General features: G+C 43.1%; 1 protein-coding gene across 1 annotated transcript in view; it reads right to left on the bottom strand.

The window, feature by feature from the left end:
* Window positions 1–26,294, bottom strand: part of Slc28a3 (solute carrier family 28 member 3) — a 114,923-nt gene that overhangs the window by 65,087 nt on the left and 23,542 nt on the right. Inside the window, exon 2 of the mRNA XM_042696253.1 lies at window positions 6,404–6,535. Coding sequence (XP_042552187.1) covers window positions 6,404–6,535 — 132 coding nt within the window. The remainder of the gene's footprint in view (window positions 1–6,403; window positions 6,536–26,294) is intronic.

Here is a 26,294-nt window from a genome sequence, read left to right as displayed (position 1 = left end):
GCTAGGATTATAGGTATAAGTCACCAGCATCTGGATCCAGGGCAGCTTTTAAAACAAGATACTTAATACAGAAATACAACTGTGCAGTCCACACTCTAGTTATCATTTGTCAAAACAAATCCTTTAGGGTAAAAGACATATTCAGAGTGATAGAAGACACTTGCAAATTATAAACTCACAAAAGGTTTGTAATGAGGAAATTTAAAGACCTCTTTTAAATCAGTAAAAAAAAAAAAAAGACAAAATCTATTAGAGAAAATGGGCAGAAACTTGAATACATAAAGTTAGTATTGAAGAATCAATAACATGAAAATTGAATTTATACTTCAATGATACCTAGTCATATACTGAATAATGACTTGTTCCCATTTTCTTTCTTTCTTTTTTGTGGGGGTGGGTGTCAAGGTCTCCCTATAGAACCCAGGTTTGGAAACTCATGACTTTTTGGCTCAGCTTCACAAAGTGCTAAGATTACAGGACTAAATCACTATTCCTGGCCATAATGACATTATGGTCAACAAAACACTGTATTTGTGACAGGGACTCCATACAATTACAATGATGCTGAGAAACTGCTGTCATGTGGTGATGTGGTAGCTGTTGTGGTGTCACAGGTGTTGCCAAGTGAAGTTACCTGTAGTGAATGAATGCTGAAACTGATTCCCTCTCCTTGTCATGCCCTAGAAGACAACCTTGAGTTCCATTCTCTCCCTAGTGTCTCCCATAGCCACTCTTCCTGGGATTTAATTAGTAGTCAGTTTTCAGTTAGGACTTCCCTCTAGGGGCAGAAGAATTCCAGGCCAGTTCTAACTAAACTGAGGTACAGCACTGTGGAACCTCTTGTGCCCTTAGCCTGACTTTTGTACAACAAACTTACTGAAGGCTTCGTGCCTATGCATTGCATCTCATTAATATAATGACAAACCATGGGCTGGCAACACTGTACATAGCAGATCCCAAAGTCTGCCATGACATGGTTCTTTATTTCCCTAAGATCATCATTACCACGAATTCTCCTACTTCAAATCTGAGAAAGCTGAAATCTCCACAGCCATGGGTTTGCTCCTGAGCCATTTACCCAGCCTGTTGATTCCCTTAACAGCGTACTTTCTGTTAAATTCCTTGTGTTGCCACTTTTGGGTGTGTGTTCATTCAAATCTTTGTAAGAGATGCCAAGAATTGGGATCTTCACCTTTGTGACTACCCATCAGTAACAGTGTGATGTCACAAAGTGCTGTGACATCACATGTGTTATGGCATCATAGTGCAATATATTATATTTGTGGTGATCCTGCTATAAACAAATCCACAATACTGCCAGCTGTAGAAAAGTACAGTGCATAGAACTTTGCATAGTATATTAAACTGGATAATGACTATCTTATACTTTTTATTACTATTTGAGAATGAAGTCTTTCTTCTTATAAAAAAAGTTTGCTGTGCAGTGGTACTCAGTAGACACTATGTTGAAAATGAACTCTACAACTAGTGGGTAGGGCCAGGAGGAAAAAACTGGGAGAAAGAGAAGGAAGGGGTGACATTGTCCAAAAATAAATGTACTCATTGCCTGACTTATGAAATGGAAACCCCTCTGTATATCACCTTTATAAGTCAGGCAATGAGTACATTTATTTTTGGACAATGTCACCCCTTCCTTCTCTTTCTCCCAGTTTTTTCCTCCTGGCCCTACCCACTAGTTGTAGAGTTCATTTTCACCCAGCAGTGGAGCTGGATCCTGGTGGCTCACGTCTATCATCCTAGCTACTTAGGAGGCTGAGATTTGAGGATCGTGGTTCAAAGCTAGCTTGGGCAAGAAAGTCCGTGAGACTCTTATTTTCAGTTAACCATTAAAAAACGCTGAAAGTAGAGCTGTGGCTCAAGTAGTAGAGCACTATCCTTGAATACAAAAGCTCTGGGATATTGTTCATGCTCTGAGTTCTTGTGCCCCAGGACTGTACATAGCAGATCACAAAGTGTCCCCAGGACTGATACAAAAAGAAACAAAAAAGTTTTCTGTGAGACAGTAAGCTAGGTCAACACTGGCAGCAACCTTTTACAGATCATATTTACTGAAAGCCACCAATCCAGAAGACCAATGGACACAGTCATGTACAGGAAAAGGAGTTTACTATCTGCAGAGCTGATAAGGCCACCTCCCTCCCAGGAGAGGGAGAAATGACACCCATCCTTTGTTCAGGGTCAAATTTATAGTCAAGGGGCTAGCGGCAGGAAGTACGGGAAGTGTTCTTCATGCATGTGTGTGCATGTACAGCTGAGCGCTAAAGATGGCACATAGCCTGGCCAGGGTTTTCTGCCTGTAACAGTTACAGTTAGGCAGCTGGGGGTTAGGGGTAAAATATGGATGGCAGAAGTGAAGGGGAGGAATGGCCAGGGCTGAAGGCCAGCTGCAGTTAGACCTGGCCAGATCAACTGGTTTTGTGGGAGGGGCGAATGACCTGAGATGGAGGGCATGCTAACATTTATTGCATCTCTTCACTGAATCAAGAGATCATATTGGGACCATACTACCCAACTATACTCTGTGATGCTGGCTCAAAAATGAATCACCAGGACTGGGAATGTGGCTTAATGGTAGAGTGCTTATCTATCATGCATGAAGCCCTGGGTTTGATACTTCAGTACCACATAAACAGAAAAAAAAATCCAGAAGTGGCACTGTGGCTCAAGTGGTAGAGTAGCCTTGAGCAAAAAGAAGCTCAGGGACAGTGCCTACTCCCTGAATTCAAGCCCCAGGACTGGCCAAACAAACAAACAAATAAATGTAATCACCAAGTGACATATTTCTCAGGAGATTTTTCTATTAATGGAGGCCTAACCCTACTACTAAGGGAGGCATGACCATACTGCTGAGCACCTACCAGGATGACTGAAATGAAAAGGCTAGATGAGTGTTAATGAGGATCTGGAGGAGAAACAAGAACTCACATTCTTCTGATGCGAGTCTACATTGGCACAATCATTCTGGAAACTGATTTCGCATTGTTAGTCAAAGTTGAAAATGTGTATGTATTGCAACCACCCAGCGATTCTACTCCCAAGTGTGACCCAGAGTAAAGTGTCCTGGGTCCTCTGGAAGCATGTACACAACTGCTTATTTCTGCATTGTGGGTAGAAGTCCCCCCACCCCCAACTCTAAATACAGCAACACAAATGTCACTAAAGTGGATCTGCCTTTGGCTTAGTTTGAATGAGTATACTAATTTATTTTCTCTTTTGTTTTATCAGTCATGAGGGTTGAACTCAGGGCCTCGCCACTGTCCCTGAGCAAAGCAGCACTTTATCACTCTGGGCCACAGCGCCACTTCCAATTTTCTGGTGGTTAATTGGAGATAAGAGTCCTATGGACTTTCCTGTAAGAGCTAGCTCTGAACCTCAGTCCTCAGATCTCAGCCTCCTGAGTGGCTAGGATTACAGATGTGCGCCACTGGTGCCTGGTCTGATTAATACTAATTTTGAAGCCAGCCTGGGAAGAAAAGTTCATGAGACTCTTACCTCCAATGAACAAGCAGAAAGTCAAAAGTGGAATTGTGGCTCAAATGGTAGAGTGAACAGCTTTGAGTGAAAAAAATCAAGTGAGAGTTCAAGGCCCTGAGTTCAACCTCCACTACTGGAAACAATAATAATAATAATAATAATAATAATAATAATAATAAGAAGAAGAAGAAGAAGAAGAAGAAGAAGAAGAAGAAGAAGAAGAAAAAGAAGAAGAGGAGGAGGAGGAAGAAGGAATAAAAAATATTGTGAATAATTATAATTTGATCGTGTAAATTTTTACTGATTTCCTCTCAAATGCATTGGTACACACTGAGATCACATGACCTGGCACCTGCCTGTTCCCCCTTCCTTCCAACAGACTTGTGCTCTTCTCTTTAGGTCCAGGGCCTGGTCATAGACTCTCTGGCCCCTTTGTCTGCAGGGGGTAGGGTGAAGGACTTGTCTTAGAAAATTGCACCCATCCCCCAGGCTGAAGTGAAGTTTGTGCAGCCCTGTGATTATTATCATAAGCTCTCCAGTTGGCCCAGCTTCAACTACACATTTATATGTCCTGTACTTTAACATTACATTATGTTGTAATTGCTTGTTTCTTCCTGTTCTGTTTCTTGAGGGAAAAAAAACACAGAGGCTCACTTCTGGCATTGGTATCCCTTCTAAGAGCAGTGACCCTATCTAAGGGACAGTTAATGATTCTATTGAGTAAATACAGCTTTCCAGAAATTCTTGTTGAAAAGTAACTTTGGAAGAAATAGCCCAGTCACTGTGGCTGGTCAGGATGTGGTTAGTGTGGGAGTCTGTCCATTTGAAACAGCCAGATCAGAATCTTGATGCCTTGGAGTGCTGCTTTGACAGAAGAGCATGATGAATAGAAAGTGGGAGCCCCCAATGGTGTGTCTTCCTCTTTGTGAGCAGTGAGCATTGCTGGTGCCATGGACCATTTTCCATTGCAGACATGTTGACTATATTCCATCCCCCCGCCCCAGTCCCGTTCCCTTTTTATGCCAGTATTTAATGTTTCATGGTCTGAATTAGATTTTTCCCTCAAGGCTGACACTCTACTACTTGAGCCACACTTCTACTTCTGGCCTTTTGGTGGTTAGTTGGAGGTAAAAATCTCTCAGATTTTCTGACTTGGCTGGCTTTGAGCCCAGATTATCAGATCTCAGCTTCCTAAGTAGCTAGGAGTCTAGACAAGAGCCACCAGCACCTGATGCCCAGGTACCTTCCATTCTCTTGAGTAATAATGGCTTTCATACTTAACACCCTTCTCCATTAAACACTCACATTGGGAATCAGAATATGACCCCCTGAAAATCTGACACTCTCTTCTAAGAATATTTTGAATGACAAGCAACTGAGAAAAAGCATACAAGAAGATTTCTCTGCCTTTGCTGTTTTCTTATAAGTAGAGCAGATTTCCAGGCCACAGGTAACTCTTTCTTTTATACAAGGAAAGGGAGAACAACTATTGTCACTGGAAATGGACACTGTGAAGTGTCTTCATGAACAAGCCTTAATACATTATCCCTTAGCTTCCATTAATTATCTAGGCATTTACTTATCTTTTCTGACAATTTATTGGCTCCAATAGGCCCACTCCCCCTTTCCTTTGTCTAGTTATTTCTACACAATATATTTTTCCTTGTTAAAACAGTGTATTTGTTTCTAACTACTAATTTTCTGTTTTTAAAACTTCTTTTCTCTGAGACCCTCATATGTGTGAATTTAAAATATTAATAACAGGCCAGGTGCTGGTGCTGGTGGTGGCTCACACCTATAATCCTAGCTATTAGGAAGCTGAGAGATGAAGATCTTGGTTTGAAGCCAGCCCAGGTAGACCAACAAAGAGCTGGAAATGGAACAGTGGCTCAAGTGATAGAGTGCTAGCCTTGAGTAGAAAAAACTAAGTGGAAACAGGAGAGGCCCTGAGTTCAAGCTTCAGTACACACAAAAATACTAAAAACATTGTATGTTCTTTTCCTGATAGACAGCCTTTGGTCAGTTTCATTCTCAGGCCTTGGGAAGTGAACCTGAGAGGGTAGAGGAAATCTTTTCCTCCAGACACTCACAAACTATGAAATGGTCACCGTTGTATTTTTGCTCAATCAGAGGAGTAGAGGGAAGCTATTGTGGATGGAAGTCTGGCCTCAGATCAAAGCTCCTTTACCTTTATCTTTTTTTTTTTAAATAACACGTAGTGATCCTAAAGCCTAAATGCTTAAGGTCTTGTTTCCCTCCCAAATCTCTCCAGTGTCGAATGTCAGTTAGAAAAGGAAGTACACTCAGGAAAGCTCTGAAAAATCCCCAAGTCTGTCACACCCAGGTGTCACCTCACTCTGGGGCTCTGCATGTGGCTCCTAGTCCTGGGCCCAGCAGCATTATTAATCATTCAGTGAGTTTTGGTTGAGGTGATGAGACTGGCTTGCGTAACCCAGCCTTCCTGGGGCAGGCACTAGGGCCACCCTCTGATAGGCGCTGTGTGACCTTGGTTAAGAGAAAGAAATCCTGAGCTACTAACTTCATCCAGGATCTAAATTCCGTCAATTCTTTCTGTTCTTTGGAAAGATGCCTACAGATTAAACAACAACAACAACAACAACAACAAAAAGCTTCACCCTGCTGCATGTGTGAGGAAAAACCTGGGAGGAGAAGGCAATCTGTTTCACAAGGTTAGAACCAGCCCAGATCCACAGTTTCAGAGACTTTTCAGGTTTGTCAACACAGAAGAGCCACAAACGGAGTGGGAGGTGGAGGGGAAGACGACCACACACACACACACACAATGGGCTATTAAAATTCTCACTTGTGGCCCAATAACCCCACTGCTTTAGTTAAGAAACATGCCTGGTTTCTATGTACTTGTCTATCAGAACTAACTTCTGCTTACCTGGAATCCAGTGTTGCTGTAGCCCTCAATTCTTGAGGTCCTAGCTGTGGCTGGACTCCTCATTTCCATGTTCCTTCTGATGCTGGCAGGGTTCTGAATTCGTTCCTGGGTCTGACCTGGAGGTCCTCCTACCTGGGAAAAGGAACACGGTTTCTATGGCTGTCAGGCCACCTGCTGTTGTGGAGACTGGGGCATTGTTTCAGTTGGGAAACTTTTACAATAATCTCCTGAATGACTTGGGCAGAAACCAGGTTGGGGTGGGGCCGGAGGGACCAGAGGGGCGGGGTGGAACCTCCTGTTTGGCCCCGCCCATCTCATTTATCTTTCCAGTGATGATTGGTTTCTTATGTTCACTACTGGGAGGAAGGGGAACTTTTGAAATGCAATAACGTAAAAATGAGACATTCTCCATGGTCTTTTGTGAAATTGTTCATTTCCTGTCAACCGTATTGGGGACTGGGGTGGAGGGAGAGGAAGGGTTGTCTCTCATCAAGCGATCACTTCCTGAGTGCCAGACACATAGCAGGTACAATGGACACAACTCTATCCTCCACTTGAACAATGGGAAATGTAGCAAAGGAACAAGGAGGAGTCAAAGTCAACTCTGAAATAGTCCAAAGCCCTTCACTATATTATACCATTTTAGAATATGTTGATTCCAAAATCCAACTTAGAGAAATACAGGGATGTGATAAATTAATGAAACAGTTCATTCCTGGCTCCCCCTCTTAATTACAACAGATGACACCTTGAGAATCAAACCTAGCTCAGTGGTAAGAATTGAACTCAGGGCCTTGTACCTGCTAGGCAAGAGCTCTATCATTTGAGCTATGTCTCCCAACCCCCAGCCCTTAGTGTATGTTTTGATATGGCCCAAGAGCCAAGAATGGGTTTAAGATGTATGTGTGTGTGTGTGTGTGTGTGTGTGTGTGTGTGTGTGTGTGTGTGTGTGTGTGTGTGTGTGTGTGTACATACCTGAGTATTGGAGCTTGAACTCAGGGCTTCTGGCTCTTGCTTGGGTTTTGCTCAAAGTTTTTTCTCTACCATCTAAGCCATGCCTTGACTTTTGATTTTTGGCTGGTTAATTGGAGATAAAAGTCTCATGGAGCCAGGTGCCAATGGCTCACATCTGTAATCCTAGCTACTCAGGAGGCTGAAATCTGAGGTTAGCTGTTTGAAGCCAGCCTGGGTAGAAAAGTCTATGGGACTCTTATTTCCAATTAATCACCAGAAAGCCAGAAGTGGAACTTTGGTTTAAAGTGAAAGAGCACTAGCCTTGAGTGAAAAAGCTCAGGAACAGGGCCCAGACCCTGAGTTCAAGCCCCACAACCACCACCACCACCAACAACAAAAGTCTCATGGGTCAGGTGCCAGTAGCTCATGCCTGTAATCCTAACTGCTCAGGAGGCTGAGATCAGAGAATCATGGTTCAAAGCCAGCCCCAGGCAGGAAAGTCCTTGAGACTCTTACCTCCAGTATACCACTAGAAAACCAGAAGTGGCGCTGTGGCTCAGGTGGTAGAGTGCTCACCTTGAGCTGAAGAGCTCAGGGACAATACCCAGGCTCAGAGTTCAAGCCCCACGATCAACCAAATTAGTGTGGTACTGCAAGTCTGAATGTTCATTAGTTCTGTGAGCCTCTTAAGTCCAAGCTTTACATGCATACTATTTTATAATTTATCTGAACATTGCCTTTGTTTGGATATTTTAGGATCCAACTTCCTCTACTAAGGTTTCAATTTTCCCTTTTGCTCACTGGAGAATGGGAAGAAGTTTTTTTGGTTTTTTGTTTTGTTTTGTTTTTTCAGTCGTGGGCCTGAACTCTGGGTCTGGGCACTGTTCCTAAGCATTTCTGCTCAAAGCTAGTGCCCTAACATTTGAGCTCCCACTTCTAGTAAATAATTGAAGAAAAGAGGCTCTAGGACTCCTACCTGGGCTGACTTCAAATCATATTCCTCAGATCTCAGGCTCCTCAGTCAGCTACTGACACCAGATTTAATGGCAGCCTGGGCAGGGAGGTTAGGCATGAATTCTGCAGAAATGTAGAAATGCCCTGGGTTACCAGATTCCATTCTAAAATCCAAGATGCCCACACTGTAGGCTAATGAGAAAGATAACGGTCCTATACCCTTATGGAGCCCACTCCCCACCTTGAAACTAAACTGGGAAGGGGAGGGTCAAATGCCTAGACATAGGCCTTCCCACACTTGCACAGCCTCTGGGCAGTGGTGAAACTATTAGGGGATGGGTTTTGGACCAACGAAAACTTTTCCATTGGATAAAACCCAAACTCTACTTTCAGTCAGTCAATCCCTTCCTGAACTACCCATCTCTCTCTCTCTCTCTCTCTCTCTCTCTCTGTGCTTCAACTCAGAGCTTGATTCTCTCCCTTAACTTCTTCGATTAAGGCTGGCCCTCTATCATTTGAGGCACACCTTCAATTTTGGATTTTTGCTGGTTAATTGGAGTTAGAAGTCTTTCAGATTTGTCTGCCTGGATTGACTTCAAACTAAGATCCTCATACCTTAGCCTCCTAAGTAGCTAAGATTACATATGTGTGCCACCTGCACCTGGCTCCCATCTCATTTTTTGAGGTATACTTTTGCTTTCTTAATAAATACTTTTTACAGCCCAGGACCGGATGGATTTACAGCTGAATTCTACAAGGCCTTCAAAGCAGAACTCACACCAATACTCCTCCAACTCTTCAACGAAATTGAAAGTGAAAGTTCACTACCAAACTCTTTTTATGAAGGCATCATAACCCTAACCAGGCAGGGACTCATCAAAGAAAGAGAACTATAGACCCATTTCTTTGCTAACATCAATGAAAAACTTCTCAACAAAATTTTGGCCAATCAACTTCAACAACTCATCAAAAAAATCATACACCATGATCAAACAGGATTCATTTCAGGGATGCAAAGCTGGTTCAATATATGCAAATTAATTAACAATTCATCACATCAACAAGAGCAAGGATAAGAACAAATGATTATCTCAATAGATGCAGAAAAAGCATTTGACAAGATCCAATACCCCTTTATGATGAAAGCTCTGGAAAAACTAGGAATCCATGGAACATTCCTCAATATAATAAAAAAACATTCCTCAATATGCAAAACAACAGCCAGCATTATACTTAATGGTGAAAAGATAAAGTCATTTCATATAAATTCAGGAACAAGACAAGGATGTCCACTCTCTCCACTGCTCTTCAATTAAGTATTAGATTGCCTAGCTAGAGCAATAAGACAAGATGCAAACATAAAGGGGATACAAATAGGGAAAGATGAAGTAAAACTCTACTGTTTTGCAGATAACATGATCTTGTATTTAAAGAATCCCATGGACTCCACTCCCAAGTTACTTTAGCTGATCAGAAACTTTGACAAAGTAGGAGGATACAAAATTAACCCTCAAAAATCAGTGGCTTTTCTGCATGCCAATAACTAGAAGAGCGTGGCTGAACTCAGGAAAGCAACTCCTTTTGTAATAGCTCCACAAAAAATAAAATACTTGGGAGTTAACTAAAGAAATGAAGGACCTTTATGATGAAAACTTTAAAAACCTGAAAAAGGAAAGTAGAACTAAGGAAGTGGAAAAACCCCCCATGCTCCTGGATTGGAAGGATTAACATCGTGAAAATGGCAATACTGCCAAAGACTATCTACAAATTCAATACCATACTTATCAACATCCCAACCTCATTCTTCAAGGAAACAGAAGAAGCAATCCAAAAATTCATATGGAACAATAAAAGACCCCGAGTAGCAAAAACATTCTTTAGCAGAAAGAACAGTGCTGGGGGAATATCAATACCAAACTTAAAACTCTACTACAAAACCATAGCAATCAAAACAGCTTGGTACTGGCATAAGAACAGACCTCAGGACCAATGGAATAGAACTGAAGATCCAGAAATGAACCTAAAGACCTGTAGCTACCTAATCATCGATAAGAGAGCTAAAAAAAAAATAGAATGGAAGAAAGTAAATTGTGCTGCAAAATTGGTTAAACACTTGTAGAAAACTAAAGCTAGATCCCCATATATCACCCTGCAGAGAATCAACTCCAAATGGATCAAAGACCTCGGAGTCAAAGCAGACACCCTGAAAACTACAGGAAGGAATAGGAGAAACTCCAGGGTTCATTGGCACAGGCCAAAATTTTCTTAATAAAGACTCAGAAACACAACAAATCAAAGAAAGGTTGGACAAATGGGATTGCATGAAACTGCAGAGCTTCAGCATGGCAAAGGACATAGCTAGCAAGATCAATAGAAAGCCCATAGATTAGGAGATCTTCACTAGTCATACAATGGTCAAGTGTCTCATATCTAAAATATACTTAGAACTCAAAAAAATTAAATCCCCCAATAACAAATCCTCAAAGAAACAACTGCTTGATTAATAAGTGGGCTTAAGGAGAGACTACTCTGAAGAGGAAATAAGAATGGCCAATAGACACATGAAGAAATGCTCAACTTCTCTGGCCAAAAAAACACAAAAACGCAAATCAAAACGACATTGAGATTCCACCTCACCCCAGTTAGAATGGCAAAAATCAAGAACTCTAATAACAACAGATGCTGCAAGGGGATGTGGCCAAAAGGGAACCCTACTGCATTGTTGGTGGGAGTGTAAACTTGCTCAACCACTTTGGAAAGTAGTATGGAAGTTCCTCAAAAGGCTCCACATAGAGCTCCTCTATGACCCAGCAATCCCACTTTTAGGCATTTACCCAGTCACAAACAATGCCAGACTAAAGCTACCAGCACAACCATGTTTATCACAGTATTATTCACCATAGCTAAGATATGGAACCAACCCAGATGCCCCTCAGTAGATGAATGGATCAAGAAAATATGGTACATATATATGCATTTATATATATGTACATATATATGTATATATACATATATATGTATGCATATATTCAATGGAATTCTGTGCCTCCATCAGAAAGAATGACATTGCCCCATTTGTTAGGAAATGGAAAGACTTGGAAAAAATTATATTAAGTGAAGTAATCCAAACCCAAAGAAACATAGGTCCCATGGTTTCCCTTTTCTGCAATAACTAATATATGTCTAGGACAAGCAGAAGAGGTCAAAAGCTATGTACATATGACCATATAAGCTGATGCTAAGTCAAATGAACCCCAAGATAGGGACACAAGACATTCTATCTTTTTTTGCTGTTCTTGTTAATGTACTTATAATGTACTATGTGATTTTTTTTTGTTTCTTTGTGTGTTCCTCCCCCATGGTATAACCCCTGTTGCCACTGTATTTGATTCCAGTGCCCTGCATATTGTATATACATTTTTCTATTTGGGGAGGGGAAGAGAAATAAAAAAAATGCTGAAATAAGGATACAGGTTGACCCATTGTAACAATGAGATGTACAAGACACTATGTGTGGAGTGGGGGGGGAGGGAGGAGGAGTTGTGGAAGTGGGGAGGAAAGGGATGGTAGGAGAAAAACAAAGGAGGAGGTAACAATGCTTGATAGGAAATGGACTCATTACCTTGCTCATGTAACTGTAACCCCACTGTACAGTATCTTTACAATAAAATATATATTAAAAATACTTTTTACTTTCTTTATACTTTTTTCTTATCTTTATACTTTTTCTTTTGCATGGCTCTAGAGCAATGTCTAGTTTTAGACACTGTACCTAAGAACCCAAGAACATCTGGAACACTGTATCTACCAGTAACAGTTCCTCTACAAATCATGGCTCACCAGGCACCAGTGTTTCATGCTTGTAATCCTAGCTACTCAGAGGGCAAATTCAAAATCAGTGGGGCAGGAAAATCCATGAGACTCTTAGCTCTAATTTACCATCTAATGAGTAGAAGTGCAGCTGTAATTCAAGTTTTAAAGCATTAGCTTTGATTAAAAAATGCTCAGGGACAATCCTAGAACAGTATAAATAAATAAATAGATAGATAGATAAATAAATGATAGATAGATAGATAGATAGATAATGCCAGGCATCATGATAGTAGATACCTGTAATCTCAGTATCCCAGATGCAGGAGGATTGTAAATTCCAAGCCAACCTGAGCTAACACACACACACACACACACACACACACACACACACACACACACACACACACACACACACACGAAATCCTGGGTAATTTACTAGTTGGTTAACCAAGTTAATTAACTTCCATTATTCAGATCACCCAAAAGAAAAGAAGAGACAACCTGGTGTTAGTGGTTCACACCTACAACCTTAGTTATTCAGGAGGCTGCAATCTGAGGATCATGGTTTGAAGCTAGTCTAGGCAGGAAAGTCTCTTAAAAATTTTTTTTTAAAATTTTTGTTAGTCTTGAACTCTGGGCCTAGGCACTGTCCCTGTGCTCTTCAGCTCAAGGCTAGCACTCTACCACTTGAGCCACAGCGCCACTTCCGGTTTTCTGGTAGTTAATTGGAGGTAAGAGTCTCACGGACTTTCTTGCCCCATCTGGATTTGAACTGCGATCCTCAGATCTCAGCTTCCTGAGTAGTTAGGATTACAGGTGTGAGCTACCACCATACCGCTAGCAAAGTCTCTTATCTTCAATTAACCACCAAAAAGCCAAAAGTGGAGGTGTGGCTCAAATGGTAGAGTGCCAGTCTTCAGTGAAAACGCTAAGGGACAGCACCCAGGCCCTTAGTTCAAATTCTCCCCTTTCCCCCATGCTTAGTGGCAGAGTACTTGTGTATCATGGATTTAATCCCCAGTACCACAAAAAGAAAAAATAATCTTCACTAAGCATTTACAAGGTTTTTCAAGGCTTCAAAATGCACAGAAGGGTTGGGGGTGTCGTTTGGTGGTAGAGGGCTTGTCTAACATACATTAATCCTTAGCACTGCAAAAAATAATAAATAAAAAGTATATGGATGGAGCTGGGAATGTGGCTTAGTGGTAGAGTGCTAGCCTAGCATGTGTGAAACCCTGGATTCAATTTCTCAGTACTGCATACACAGAAAAAGCTGGAAGTGGTGTTGTGGCTCAAGTGGTAAAGTGCCAGCCTTGAGGAAAAGCAGCTCAGGAAGAGTACCCAGGCCCCAAAGTTCAGGCCCTAGGACTGGCAAAAAAAAAAAAAAAAGTATATAGATGGATTAGACTCTGCTTCCAGGAAAACCCCATTTTTTTTTTTTTTCTATTGACCTTTTTCACTTACCTTACCTGTGGTTTGCTTTCCCCAGCAGTGAACACTTTTGGACACTGCTTACCTCAGTCTGCTCTTCAGTGTTCAGCACACAGTGCTAGAAAAGAATCGGTGCAGGGCCAGTTGGCTTATTCACTGGCTAAAGTTAAAGAAAGAAAACTGGGAATTTCCTGGGCTTAGCTCAGTGAAGTTCAGTGGTAGAAAAATTTCTTTTCTTTGCATGTCCCAGGCCCTGGGTTAATATTGCAAATAGAATGTAATGTAATAGCACTACATAAAAGCTCTACATTCTGATGTGTCCCAGGGATTTACATATAAGTTCTAAACTGAATTGTTATGAAGCTTAAATTTTCATGGATCAGCTTACCCCCAAGAGCTAGGGCTGGGACTAGGGTGAGGTAAAATAAACAAAAAGATTGAGGTACGAAATTTAAGAGAGTATATGCTTTCTGGGTCAAGTGTAGGGGAAATACTGCAAGTGAGGCATTATCTGCCTTAATTTTGCACAGTGGGCACCTGGCCAACCTCACCCTACTTCTGGCCTTGTCAAGAACAACCTGTGGCTGGGTGCTAGTGGCTCACACCTATAATCCTAGCAACCCGGGAGGCTGAGATCTCAGGATGGAGGTTGGAAGCCGATTGATGCAAGGAAGTCTGTGAGACTCTTATCTCTAATAAACTACTCACAAAGAACAGTAAGTGGTAGAGCAATAGCCTTGGGCAAAAGAAGCTCAAGGACAGTTTCTGGGTCCTGAGTTAAAGCTCCAGGACTGAAACGTGCATTTGTGCTCACGCATGCGCGCACACAGTCACAACTAACCTGTGGCTTTGTTGTAGATGAACATAATGATCAAATGACTTAACAGGTTTTGTGCTAGGCTCTGGTAGTTCAAACCTGTAATCCTAGCTAGTCAAGAGGCTGAGATCTGAGGATCTTGGTTTGAAGTCAGTGAAGTCCTTGAGACTTTTCTCTCCAATTAACATATTTTACACACCTGCCAGGAGAATTAAATGTGGGGCTAGCAGGAAAGTAACACTGTATGGTAATTAGCTGCATAGTTAAGATGGCTGGACAATAAAGCAAGACAAAACAGAAAAACAAAATAGGACTTCGGGGCCAACCTGCCAGCAGTACCTCTTAGTAGTCCTCCTCCCTTCTTCTCCCCTCCCCCTCCCTTTTCTCTCCCCCTCCTCCTCCCTTACCTCCTTCCTGCTCCCCCTCCTTCTCTTCCTTCTTTGGCAGTGCTGGAGTTTGAATTCATGGGCTTGGACTTGCTAAGAATATGTTCTACCTCTTGGGTTATACCACTAGCCTTTTTTGTGTATTGCTGCCACCAGTCCTTGTTTTATTTTTCAGATAAGGCCTCATATTTAATTTTTTTAGGTGGGGGGTTGTTGGTTGTGGGGCTTGGAATTCAGGTCCTGGGCACTATCCTCAAGCTGTTTTTTTTTTTTTTTTTGCTGTAGACTAGCACTCTACCATTTTAAGCCAGAACTCCATTTCTGGGTTTTTGGTGCTTAATTGGCACTAAGAAATTCATGGACTTTCCTGCCTAGGCTGGCTTTGGACTGCACTCCTCACATTTTGGCCTCCTCAGTAGCTAGGATTACAGGTGCATTTTTATCTAGGGCCAACTTTACACCATCTTCTTCCTACCTATTTCTCCCTCATAGCTGGGATGACAGACACATACCACCATCCTTAGCCTTATTAGCTAAGTAGATGGGATCTAAGTTTTTTGGTTTTTTTTTTGCCTGGAGTAGACCACAATCCTCCTGACCTTTACCTCCTGAATAGCCGAGATTACAACAGTGAACCACTGTGCCTGGCCCTTTAGGGAAGTTCTTGACACCAAAGTTGACCCACTAGGACTTAGTGTCTATTATGATAGGTAGGTTAACATGAAACCCAGTGAGGTAAGTAAGACAAACAAAGGCATGGAAAACAAACATTGGGTTGGCCTGGGTAAGGTCTTGGCAACATTTGTGGGTCTACAAAGACCTTCCAGGAAATCCATTCTGGGAAAATAAGATTCCCAGAGATAATTTCTTTTAAATCTTTAATAGTTTTATTATTGTCTGCTTGCAGATTATTATCTGCAGGTATTACGATAATGTGTATTAGAGAAAAGACAATAGAAACAGCATAGAGTAGTCTATGTATACATTTCCCCCATCTATAAAAAGGGTTAGCAGTAGTGCTAGCTTTGTTGTTTTGGGGTGATTGGGAGAGTCAATCTTGGGTAAGATTTGAATGCAAGTTTTGAAAACTGAATTTTGTTTCTTTGGCACCACAGTGCTGGTTATTCTATTGTGATAAACATTCATTTCTTTTCCAAGTGATTTCAGACGGTGAGGTCCATAAACTGCTACTGGAAAAAAGCATTTGTGTCTTTGGACAAGAGAACACTCAGATACTAGCTTTCTTTACCCTTTTATGTAACCACCTGACAAAAGTTATGAATGGATGGAGACTGAAAGAGTTGATGACAATGACCTTTGCATAGGTACTAAGTGTCTTTCCACACGTTCTCTATTCATCAAAGAAAAGGAATAACAAACTTTTCAATGGAGAGACCTAGGAGACACCACTTTAATCAAATGGTCAAAAATAGTAATATTATGTGCTTCCTGATAGGATGTATAAGAAGGATACATCGGGCTGGGAAGGTGGCTCAGTGGTAGAGTGCTTGCCTTGCAAGCCGGAGGCCCTGGGTTCGATTCCTCAGCACCACATAAGCAAAAAGAAAAAAGCGGGAAGTGGCGCTGTGGCTTGAGTGGTAGAGTGCTAGCCTTGAGCTGAAGAGCTGAGGGACAGCGCCCAGGCCCAGAGTTCAGGCCCCACGACCGGACCCAAAAAAAAAAAAAAGAAGAATACATCTCTTCATTATTTTTCAAAAGGATCTATTCTGAATCTACTTATCAACAGACATTGAACCCAATTGAGGGATGTTTGAAAATATTTATATTCTTTCAATAGTGGGTCTTGAAAGACAGAGAAGGCAGCTGGGAAGGTGGCTCAGTGGTAGAGTGTTTGCCTTGTATTCATGAGGCCCTGGGTTCCATTCCTCAGCACCACATAAACAGAAAAAGCTGGAAGTGGTACTATGGCTCAAGTGGTAGATGGCTTGCCTGGAGCTGAAGAGCTGAGGTACAGCGCCCAGGCCAAGTTCAAGCCCAGTGATCAGAAAGACAGAGAAGGCAGAAAGACTTCCATCTTACAGGACTCTAAAGAGGAAAGATGAAAAATCACAATGCATCTTCCTGTAGAATGTCCTGGGCCAAAAGAAATAAGTGTGATAGAATAAAATGTACATTCTTGGTCTTTAGACTAGGATTTGAAGCTAGACCAGTCCCTGGCTCTCAGATCTTCAGACACACAACCTTCTTTTCTTAATCTCTTTGTGAAAGAAAGGTAGAAAGGTAAAAGAGGAGAGAGGACCTATAGAATATCTATCAGCTGGGCATCGATGGCTCATGCCTGTAATCCTAGCTACTCAGGAGGCTGAGATCTGAGGATCACAGTTCAAAGCCAGCCGGAGCAGGAAAGGCCACAAGACTCTTATCGCCAATAAACTACTCAGAAAAACAGAAGTGGCACTGTGGCTCAAGTGGTAGAGCACTAGCCTTAAGCTGAAGAGCTCAGGGACAGTACCCAGGCCCAGAGTTCAAGCCCCACAACCGACAAAAAGAAAGAAAGAAAGAAAGAAAGAAAGAAGGAAGGAAAGAAGGAAAGAAAGAATCTGAGCCTGGGCACTATCCCTGAGCTCTTCAGCTCAAGGCTAGTGCTCTACCACTTGAGCCACAGTGCTACTTCTGGTTTTCTGAATGTCTATTCAGAAAACCTGTCTGTTTGTCTATCTATCTGTCTGTCTCTGTCTGTCTGTCTGTCTATCTATCTCCTATAGCTTCTGTTTCTCTGAGCATTCTGACTAATATAGGTACTAATGTACTCATTTTAGAGACACTGGGACTTAGGGTTTTGTGATAATCCTCAACTTCAACACCACCTGAGGGGGGAGGGGGGAGTTGTTTACAGCCTACACAATGAGTATATTCATTTGCCTCCATGTCAAAGCTGTTGAAACCTTGGGTGAGGCCTGGCCTTGGTGTGTGGAGTGTAGGAAGGCTGGGACTTCCTCATACTCATACCTCTCTCCCCGCTTGCATCACTTACAGGAAGTGGATAGGAATCAGGATGCCAGCCTCACCTGTCTTTGTTGGCTAAGCACTAACAAGCCAACCAAGAATGAGAACCTCAAGACCTCTGGAACAGGGTAGGAACCAAGTAAGTGGGGTAGAGACTGCTTAGGGCAGTCTTGGCTAGACAGAGCAAGCCCCAGACCTTACTGCTGTTTCCATTAGTGAGACTCTTATCTAATGGTTCACACCTGTCATCCTAGCCACTCAGGAGGCTGAGATCTGAGTATTGCGGTTCAAAGCCAGCTCAGGCAGAAAAGTCTGAGATTCTAATCTCCAATTTATCATTAAAGCTTGAAGTGGAGGTATGGCTCAATGGGTAGAGTGCCAGCCTTGAGTGCAAATACTAAGCAAGACTATTACAAGGTCCTGAGTTCAAGCATAATACAACAGCGATACTTCTTTTTTTTTTTTTTTTAACTTCTTTTTTTTTTAATTTAATTTTATTTTATTTGAGAACATACTGAACAGCGATACTTCTTGACTCACCAATAAGTTTTGCATAAGTTGAAAATACCCTAAGTTGCAAGTACGTTGAGCCCAGCTAGCTGCTGAGCAATAATGCGCACACAGCGCTGACTGCTTGCCCTGGGGAGCATGTGACTGGGAGATACCATTGTCCACCATTTCCATATCTCTAGCCTGGAAAAAAAATTCCAAGTCTAGAGTATTCATTCTACTGAATGAATATCACTTTCACACTACTGCTAAATCAGACATTGTTCAATAGAACCATCTGAAGTGGGGATGTTCTGAATGCAAAGGGTTCAACTCCTAGTTCTATCACTTAGCACTTGAGAGGCACTATGTAAAGACTCAGCCAAGCTCTTTTCTCAGGTGTTGTTAGAATGGCATGAGTTTATATGTAAAGTGTTTAGGCTAGAACTGGGCACACAGTAAGAACTACTGAAGGACTAGTGCTATTGTTTCTAAAACTAAGGATAGAGCTAGACACAATTATGAATTCATCAATGAAAGATCATACAATACGACTGTAGGATTATACATTACAATGCTAATCTGAAGGTTTATAATGCAGAGAAAGCTCACAGGCTTGATAACAGAGTCTATAAGGCCTGACTACCTCCAAGGAGTCTGGGGATGGGGTGGGAAGGGAGGCAGTGCCAGTAAAGAGAGTCAGGAGAAGAACAGGAAGTGACCGGGCCCAGGACACTTCCTCGAGGCCATTCCAGTGCACCAGAGAGAAAGAAAGCCCTTCCTTGTACCTTCAGGAAGCATTAGTGATTTCTATCCTGTAATGAAGAATTCTAATAAACAAGATACAAGATCATTTTCATACCTCTCTGTTAGGGGTTTAAAAAGAGATAGCCGAGTAAGAACAGCAGCACCTTGGTTTGAATCCGAGTCACGGCATCATTTATGTTAGGTTTTTAAAAAGAGGTAGCCAAGTAAGAACAGTACCACACATGTGGTATTCAGGTAAGGGGTAGGTTTATTCATCGTTCCGGCTGGCACCAGGCCATCTGGGTCCTCCACGTGATGGGGAAAGGCCTGGAAAAGAGAGCTGGGAGAGCCGGGAAAGAGAGAGAGCTGGGAAAGAGAGAGAAAAGACGTAGAAAAGAGAGAAAAGAGCTAGAAAAGAGAGCATCTGGGAAAGAGGTGGGAAAGAGCAAGCTAGGAAAGAGAAGAGAGCTGAGAAAGAGCTAGAAAAGGGGCTGGGAAGGTGGCTCAGTGGTAGAGCGCTTGCCTTGCATGCTCGAGGCCCTAGGTTTGATTCCTCAGAACCACATAAGAAAAAAGCCGGAAGTGGCCTTGTGGCTCAAGTGGTAGAGTGCTAGGCTTGAGCTGAAGAGCTGAGGGACAGTGCCCAGGCCCAGAGTTCAGGCCCCATGACCGGACCCCTCCCCAAACAAAGAAAGAGCTAGAAAAGAGCAGAGAGAGTCTCATGGGCTAGGTCTTATCTAGGGTATGGGCGGAGAAAGGTGTGGCCACATCAAATTCAGATGACCTCAGTGGATGCAGATGTGACCTCTTCCAGGTGTCCCAGTTGCCTAGGTAACGTAGGTACTGGATGGAGACTTTGCTGTGAGGAGGGTGGAGTCTGCTTGCCATCCAGGAGCGGACCTTAAATTCCAGCCTTTTAATAATAATGAAATAGTGCGCAGATTCTCTCTGGCTACTTCCTGCTGACAAGGGGCATTGACAATAGGGGTAAAAGCTGGAATTTGGTCCCCTCCCAGAGAAGGCAGTGAGCAGCAGCTGTCTCTTGGTGGCTGTCTCTTGGTGGCGTGAATCCTTAGATGAAGTCTGGAGAAGTCTCATGAGCATTGAGGGGCTGGAAAAAAAATACTAGAGAGCAAATAAACAGCAAGAGGAAGGACTTGGGGCTCAAAATGTTGGTAGAAATGTCCCTAGCTACTTCTGACATCTGGTGACTAGGTAGAGAAGTCAGGTGACAAAGGCAAGAATATAAATTCCTGTTCAGTTAATAGGTAGACAGGTATAGACATTGGATGGGCAGGCTTCTTACTTCTACTGACCTCCTGGCTCTGGTTAATTTTGAAAGGGCAGGCACAAAGTAGCTGATGTGACATCATCTCCTCTTACTCCTCTCCATGTTCCCTTGTTCCCCAGATTGGCTGAGTCTAGGTGCTCGTTGCTGGGATGGCTTGTCCCAGTTCGTATTCAAGGATTGAACTCAAGGCCTGGGCATTGTCCCTGAGCACTTCTGCTCAAGGCCAGCACTGAACCACTTTGAGTTATAGTACAACTTGCAGTGTTTGCTGGTTCGAGATAAGAGTCTTGAGCCATGCTTCTAGCCTGGCTCTTTGCAGGTTAGTTGGGAGATGGAGTCTTAGGGATTTTTCAGCCCGGGTTGGCTTTGAAGCAAAATCTTTGCCACAAAAGCCCTTTATTATTTCCAATTAAAGCAACAAGGAGATCAAGTAGTATAAGTAGAGCTTACCTGGTTCTAATGAAGAATTGACTGACAAATATTCTGGAATGACAAACTTCTTAGATGTGAGAATCTTAGCACAGATATGCCCAATATTTTAGAGTCACGTAGTCAGTACCAGAATACATAACACAAAACAAAAAAGGCCAAACTCAAAACCTAAAACTTTGACAACAATGTTTAGACATCTTTGTTAACAAAGCACATCAGATAGTTGGGCCTCAGTTACCAGGGCCTGTGAAAAGAGCACCTTGTTAGCAAGGCACCTTAGAATAGATGAATGGAGTAGTAAGCTTGGTTAAGGGTCAGATGGGGCCAAACCCTTAACCCACCATGTGGCCAAGATGGTGAATTCAAGATGGCGAATTTCTGAAAAAATGCAAAGAAACCCTGAACAAATAGATCAAGCCTACATTGGCTAGCCTTTGAGAGGGAACCTAGAGGGGGGTCCCTGGGACCCAGCCTGCATTCTACTCTTCAGGGCATAAGCCAAAATGTAGAAAAGAGAAAGGCAGAGATAGGGAAAGTTGGACATGACTGGCAGAGAGAGAGCAAAGAGAACCTGAAATTAAACAGACTTCTGACCATTTACCATTGCAGTAGCAAAAACTGTGTACATCTGAGAATGGCATAAAATTAGGCTCTGTGGCTTTCCAGGGAGCGCAGGAGGCATTTCAAAGGGGTTTCACAGCTCAGGCGTGATTCGCAGCACCCCATTAAATGAGTAGGAGAGTCAGTCTGGTGAGTGAAGGAGAGCTGACCAGGCAGAAGCAGCGTCCCGACTTCCCCCAGAGCCCTTTAGAGAGAAATGGCCAAGCCCCCCAAAGCCAAGCCTCTTTGGCTTCAGAGGTGACCAGCCTTTCAGCTAAAGGCCGTAGGAGCTCTCTGGCATGGCGCTACGTCTGGACAGAGACTGAGCAACAGAGAACCGTAGAGAGTAGTTTCACTCACCAGAGTAGAGAAGTGGTGTGGATATGGATGTGAAGGCCAGCAATGGTATCGATGCGCTGGGTCCGCAGCAGACAGACGGGTTCGCAAAAGGCCGTCAGAACTGTGGGTACTCCTCAGAGCAAAAAGGAAAGAACAAAAAAAAAGAGGAAAAAAAAACAGAGAGGAATCCACCTATCCTGACTTTAAGCCCTTTATCTGAGTCACGGCACCATTTATGTTAGGTTTTTAAAGAGATAGCCGGGTAAGAACAGTACCACGCACGTGGTATTCAGGTAAGGGGTAGGTTTATTCATTGTTCCAGCTGGCACCAGGCCATCTGGGTCCTCCACGTGGTGGGGAAAGGCCTGGGAAAGAGAGCTGGGAGAGCCGGGAAAGAGAGAGAGCTGGGAAAGAGAGCGAAAAGACCTAGAAAAGAGAAAAGAGCTAGAAAAGAGAGCATCTGGGAAAGAACTTGGAAAAAGCAAGCTAGGAAAGAGAAGAGAGCTGGGAAAGAGAAGGAAAGAGCTAAGAAAGGGCTAGAAAAGAGCAGAGAGAGGGCATCTGGGCCTGAGCTAGGCCTTATCTAGGGTATGGTTGGAGAAAGGTGTGGCCACATCAAATTCAGATGTGACCTCAGCAGATGCAGATGTGACCTCTTCCAGGTGTCCCAGTTGCCTAGGTAACGCAGGTACTGGGTGGGGACTTTGCTGTGAGGAGGGTGGAGTCTGCTAGCCATCCAGGAGCGGACCTTACACTCTTCAATAAACTTGGCATTTTATTGCTATTATTTCCTTGTGCCACCACAGTCCTTACCCCCCCCCCCCCAGCTTCGTCCCCCAGCTCTGTGTGTCAGTATTGGGGCTTGAACTCAAAGCCTCAAGCAACTTGAGCCAGTTCTGCCTTAAAAAGTGTTTTAAATTGTTATTATAAAGGTGATGTACAGAGAGGTTACAGTTACCTATGAGTTAGGTAAAGAGTACATTTCTTTTTGAACAATGTCATTCCTTCCCTTGCTCCACCCACAAGTTGTATAATTCATTTTCAACGTAGTGTCCAGAGAGTACCACTGCTACATTTGTTCACTCTTTCAGTTCTGGATTTTTGCTGGTAAACTGGAAATAAGAGTCTAAATAAGAATCTCAAGGACTTTCTTGCCTGGGCTGGCTTTGAATTACAATCCTCAGATCTCAACCTCCTGAGTAGCTAAGATGACAGATGTGAGCCACTGGCATTCAGACTTCGGATTTTAATCTTTAAAGGAAAAATAACCAAACCAAGTCTCCAGGAAAATCATCAATCTCTTATTACTCTTCCTGTGTCTGGCTTTTCTTCTCTACTCCCCTCTTGGATTTCCTCAACTCCCTCTCCAAAGCACAGGAATCTGACCTTTATTTCTAGGCTACTTCAACTGCCAGAATGAGCTCTGATTACTGGTTGCTTTTAACTGATTAGAAGTAGCTCTGAATGAAACACCTCAGATTTGGTCAAACCCATTCTGTTAAAGGGGCAGCACTTGCTCAGCTGATTCATCACCTGAGAGCCACTCCATAGCTCTGTCCCCTGGTGACTCTCAGGATCTGTACCCTTTAATGTCACTGGAACTTGAGCTATAGGTCCATAAATGATAGGATGGCTTCCTGAACCTTAAACCCTGCTTGGTCCCAACGTTCCTCCTTTTCCTGTGGTTCAACATCACACTTCCTCGTTCCTCTGCTTTACATGTGAAGTCTCAGGGTGTTCTCTTGCTCTACCAGGGTTTGTGATTAAGAGTTCATCAAGGGCTGGGAATGTGGGTTAGTGGTAGAGTGCTTGTCTAGCATGCATGAAGCCTTGGGTTCGATTCCTCAGTACCATATAAACAGAAAAGCTAGAAGTAGAGCTGTGGCTCAAGTGTAGAGTGCTAGCCTTGCACAAAAGAAGCTCAGGGACAGTGCCCCGGCCCTGAGTTTAAGCCCCAAGACTGGCCAAAAAAAAGAAAAGAGTTTATCAGGTAAGGATCATGGAGGTAAGGACCATGAGTGAAATCCTCTGAAATCATTTGATGTTTTGTATGTTTTTTGTGGGGAGACAGTTGAGTTTCCAAGACTGGTCTTCACACCCATATTGATTGATCTCAGAACCAGAGGTGAGTAGTGAGGCTGAGGCTAAAATGGTTGAGGGCTGTTAATTAGCATGAAGCCCTGAGTTCAAATCCAACTATAATCATTCTTTTTTTTTTTTTTTTGCCAACTTGAACTCAGAGCCTGGAACCCTGTCACTTAGCTTTTTCACTCAAGGTTGGCACTCTAGTACTTGAGCCATAGCTCCACTTTGGGCTTTTTGGTGGTTAATTGGAGAGAAGAATTTCACAGTTTAGGGATCCTCAGATCCCAGCCTTCTGAGTAACGAGGATGACAGGCATAAACCATCGCCACCAGGCATCATTCTTATTTCTTATTTTTTCTTTTTTGTGTCATCATTCTTTAATTTAAGCTTTGTTTTGAAGTGTTGAGGATTGAATACATGCTAGGCAAGCATTCTACCATCGAGTTCTCCTGACCCCGTGATTATTCTTAAGAATTATCACCTTGGGTCGGGCTCTGGTATCTCATGCCTATAATTCTATCTACTCAGGAAGCTGAGATCTGAGGACTGAGATTTGAAACCAGCTTGTGCAGGAGGGTCCATGAGACTGTTATCTGCAATTAACCAGCAAAAATCCAGAAGTGGAGCTGTGGCTCAACTGGTATAGTGCTAGCCTTGAGCAAAGAAGCTCAGGGACATATCCCAGTCCCTGAGTATAAGCCCCAGGACACATGCGCTCCCCCCCCCCTCTCTCTCTCTCTCACACACACACACACACACACACACACACACACACAGACCACATGACACACATGACCCAGGAAGGATCAGGAAGGAAAAGATGGGAAGAAATGAGGCAAGGATGTAAATGAAGCTCAAGTTTACAGAAGCAGATTTGGCACACCCATTTGCAAACCACCCATTGGACAAGTCCACCTGGATATCCTGCAGGCACCTCCTACTCAGCGTGGTTAAAGCTGAAATCAGAGGCTCTCAAGCAGGTTCCCATTCCTGTTTTCTCTTGGCCATTCATTCCTCCTGCTTCCTGGACCAGAACCTGAGGGAGCCTCCCTTGTTACTTTAGGCTCACCTCCTCAACCCAACCAGTCAGCACTTTCTGCCTCTCTATCCCTGGCTTCCTCTCCACCCCTTCACTTCCTTCCCAGTTAGCTCACTCACTTATCATCTAAATCACTGCCTCAATTTCCCTGCAATTGCTTGCCTCTAGTTCTCCTTCACCCACAGAAAAAGTCCCACCCCATTCTTTTCCATTACCCAACACGATCAGAAACTCAGAATTCCCCATGGCTTCTGGATCTTGCTAGCTTTTCCCACAGCATGCTGCCCTTGCTGTCTCTCTGTGTGGAACATGGCCTTTACAACTCTTTCCTTGCCATTCACTCTCTATCTGCAACCCACCAAGCCAATCACCTCTGTCTTCAAGTCTTCCCCTTCAGGGCTGACTCCCCTGGGAAGCTCTTCTTGGTTTTTCTAATGGACAAAGGCCAGCCTCTTGGGGTCTTCCCACTTCCTCAGAGCAACATCTGGGTATACTCTGTCAAGTTTCATGCTCTTGTTACACTGTATTGTTACTGTCTGCTGGATGAACCTGTAAATCATGATTTAACACAAGGCAGCATATTTTCTTGTGTTCAAGGAGCCACGCCTAGATTAATGGAAGGAACAAAATAAACATTGTAACACATCAAGTCTGATGACCATCCAAACGTTTTCGAGTGAAAAGTGGGTGAAGCAGAGGAAGCAGAATTTTTTTTTTTTTTTTTGGTCCGGTCGTGGGGCCTGAACTCTGGGCCTGGGCGCTGTCCCTCAGCTCTTCAGCTCAAGGCTAGCGCTCTACCACTTGAGCCACGGCTCCACTTCCGGCTTTTTTCTTTTTGCTCATGTGGTGCTGAGGAATCGAACCCAGGGCCTCATGCATGCAAGGCAAGCACTCTACCACTGAGCCACCTTCCCAGCCAAGAGGAAGCAGAATTTTAAAATTTGCATAGAGGGTGTACTCTATTTGGTTTCATCCATATCTTCTACTGCCTTGTGCTACATTCTACTGTCTACATGCTCAGATATTTGTGGCTGTTAGGAATAATTGAGAGAAGAAAGCAGTACTAAAGCTAGATGTAAATACAACTGATGGTAATAATCAACTTTCCTTTTTGCCTCTGACAATGAAACCCTCGAAAGCAAAGAGCTTAGTGCTAAGCATAAAACTGTGTGAGTACTTCACCAGAATGAAGTGCTATAATCTTGTTAATAATAAGAGTTTTGTCTTTTATGGTTGGGTTTGGTGAATTGGGCCCATAATCTCAGTTACTTAAGAGGACAAGATAGAAAGGTCATGGTTCAAGGCCAGACTGGGCAAAAAAATTACATAAAAATTGAAAAAAATTTACAAGATGGCCAGGTGCCGGTGGCTCATGCCTGTAATCCTAGCTACTCAGGAGGCTGAGATCTGAGGATTGAGGTTCAAAGCCAGCCCGGGCAGGAAAGTCTGTGAGACTCTTATCTCCAATAAATCACTAGAAAACCGGAAGTGGCCCTGTGGCTCAAACTGTAGAGTGCTCACCTTGAGCTGAAGAGCTGAGGAACAGT

This window comes from Dipodomys spectabilis, unplaced genomic scaffold (genome assembly GCF_019054845.1).
Source record: "Dipodomys spectabilis isolate Male_0828 unplaced genomic scaffold, ASM1905484v1 ptg000204l, whole genome shotgun sequence".
Lineage (NCBI taxonomy): Eukaryota > Metazoa > Chordata > Mammalia > Rodentia > Heteromyidae > Dipodomys > Dipodomys spectabilis.
This window is presented reverse-complemented; position numbering and strand designations above follow the sequence as displayed.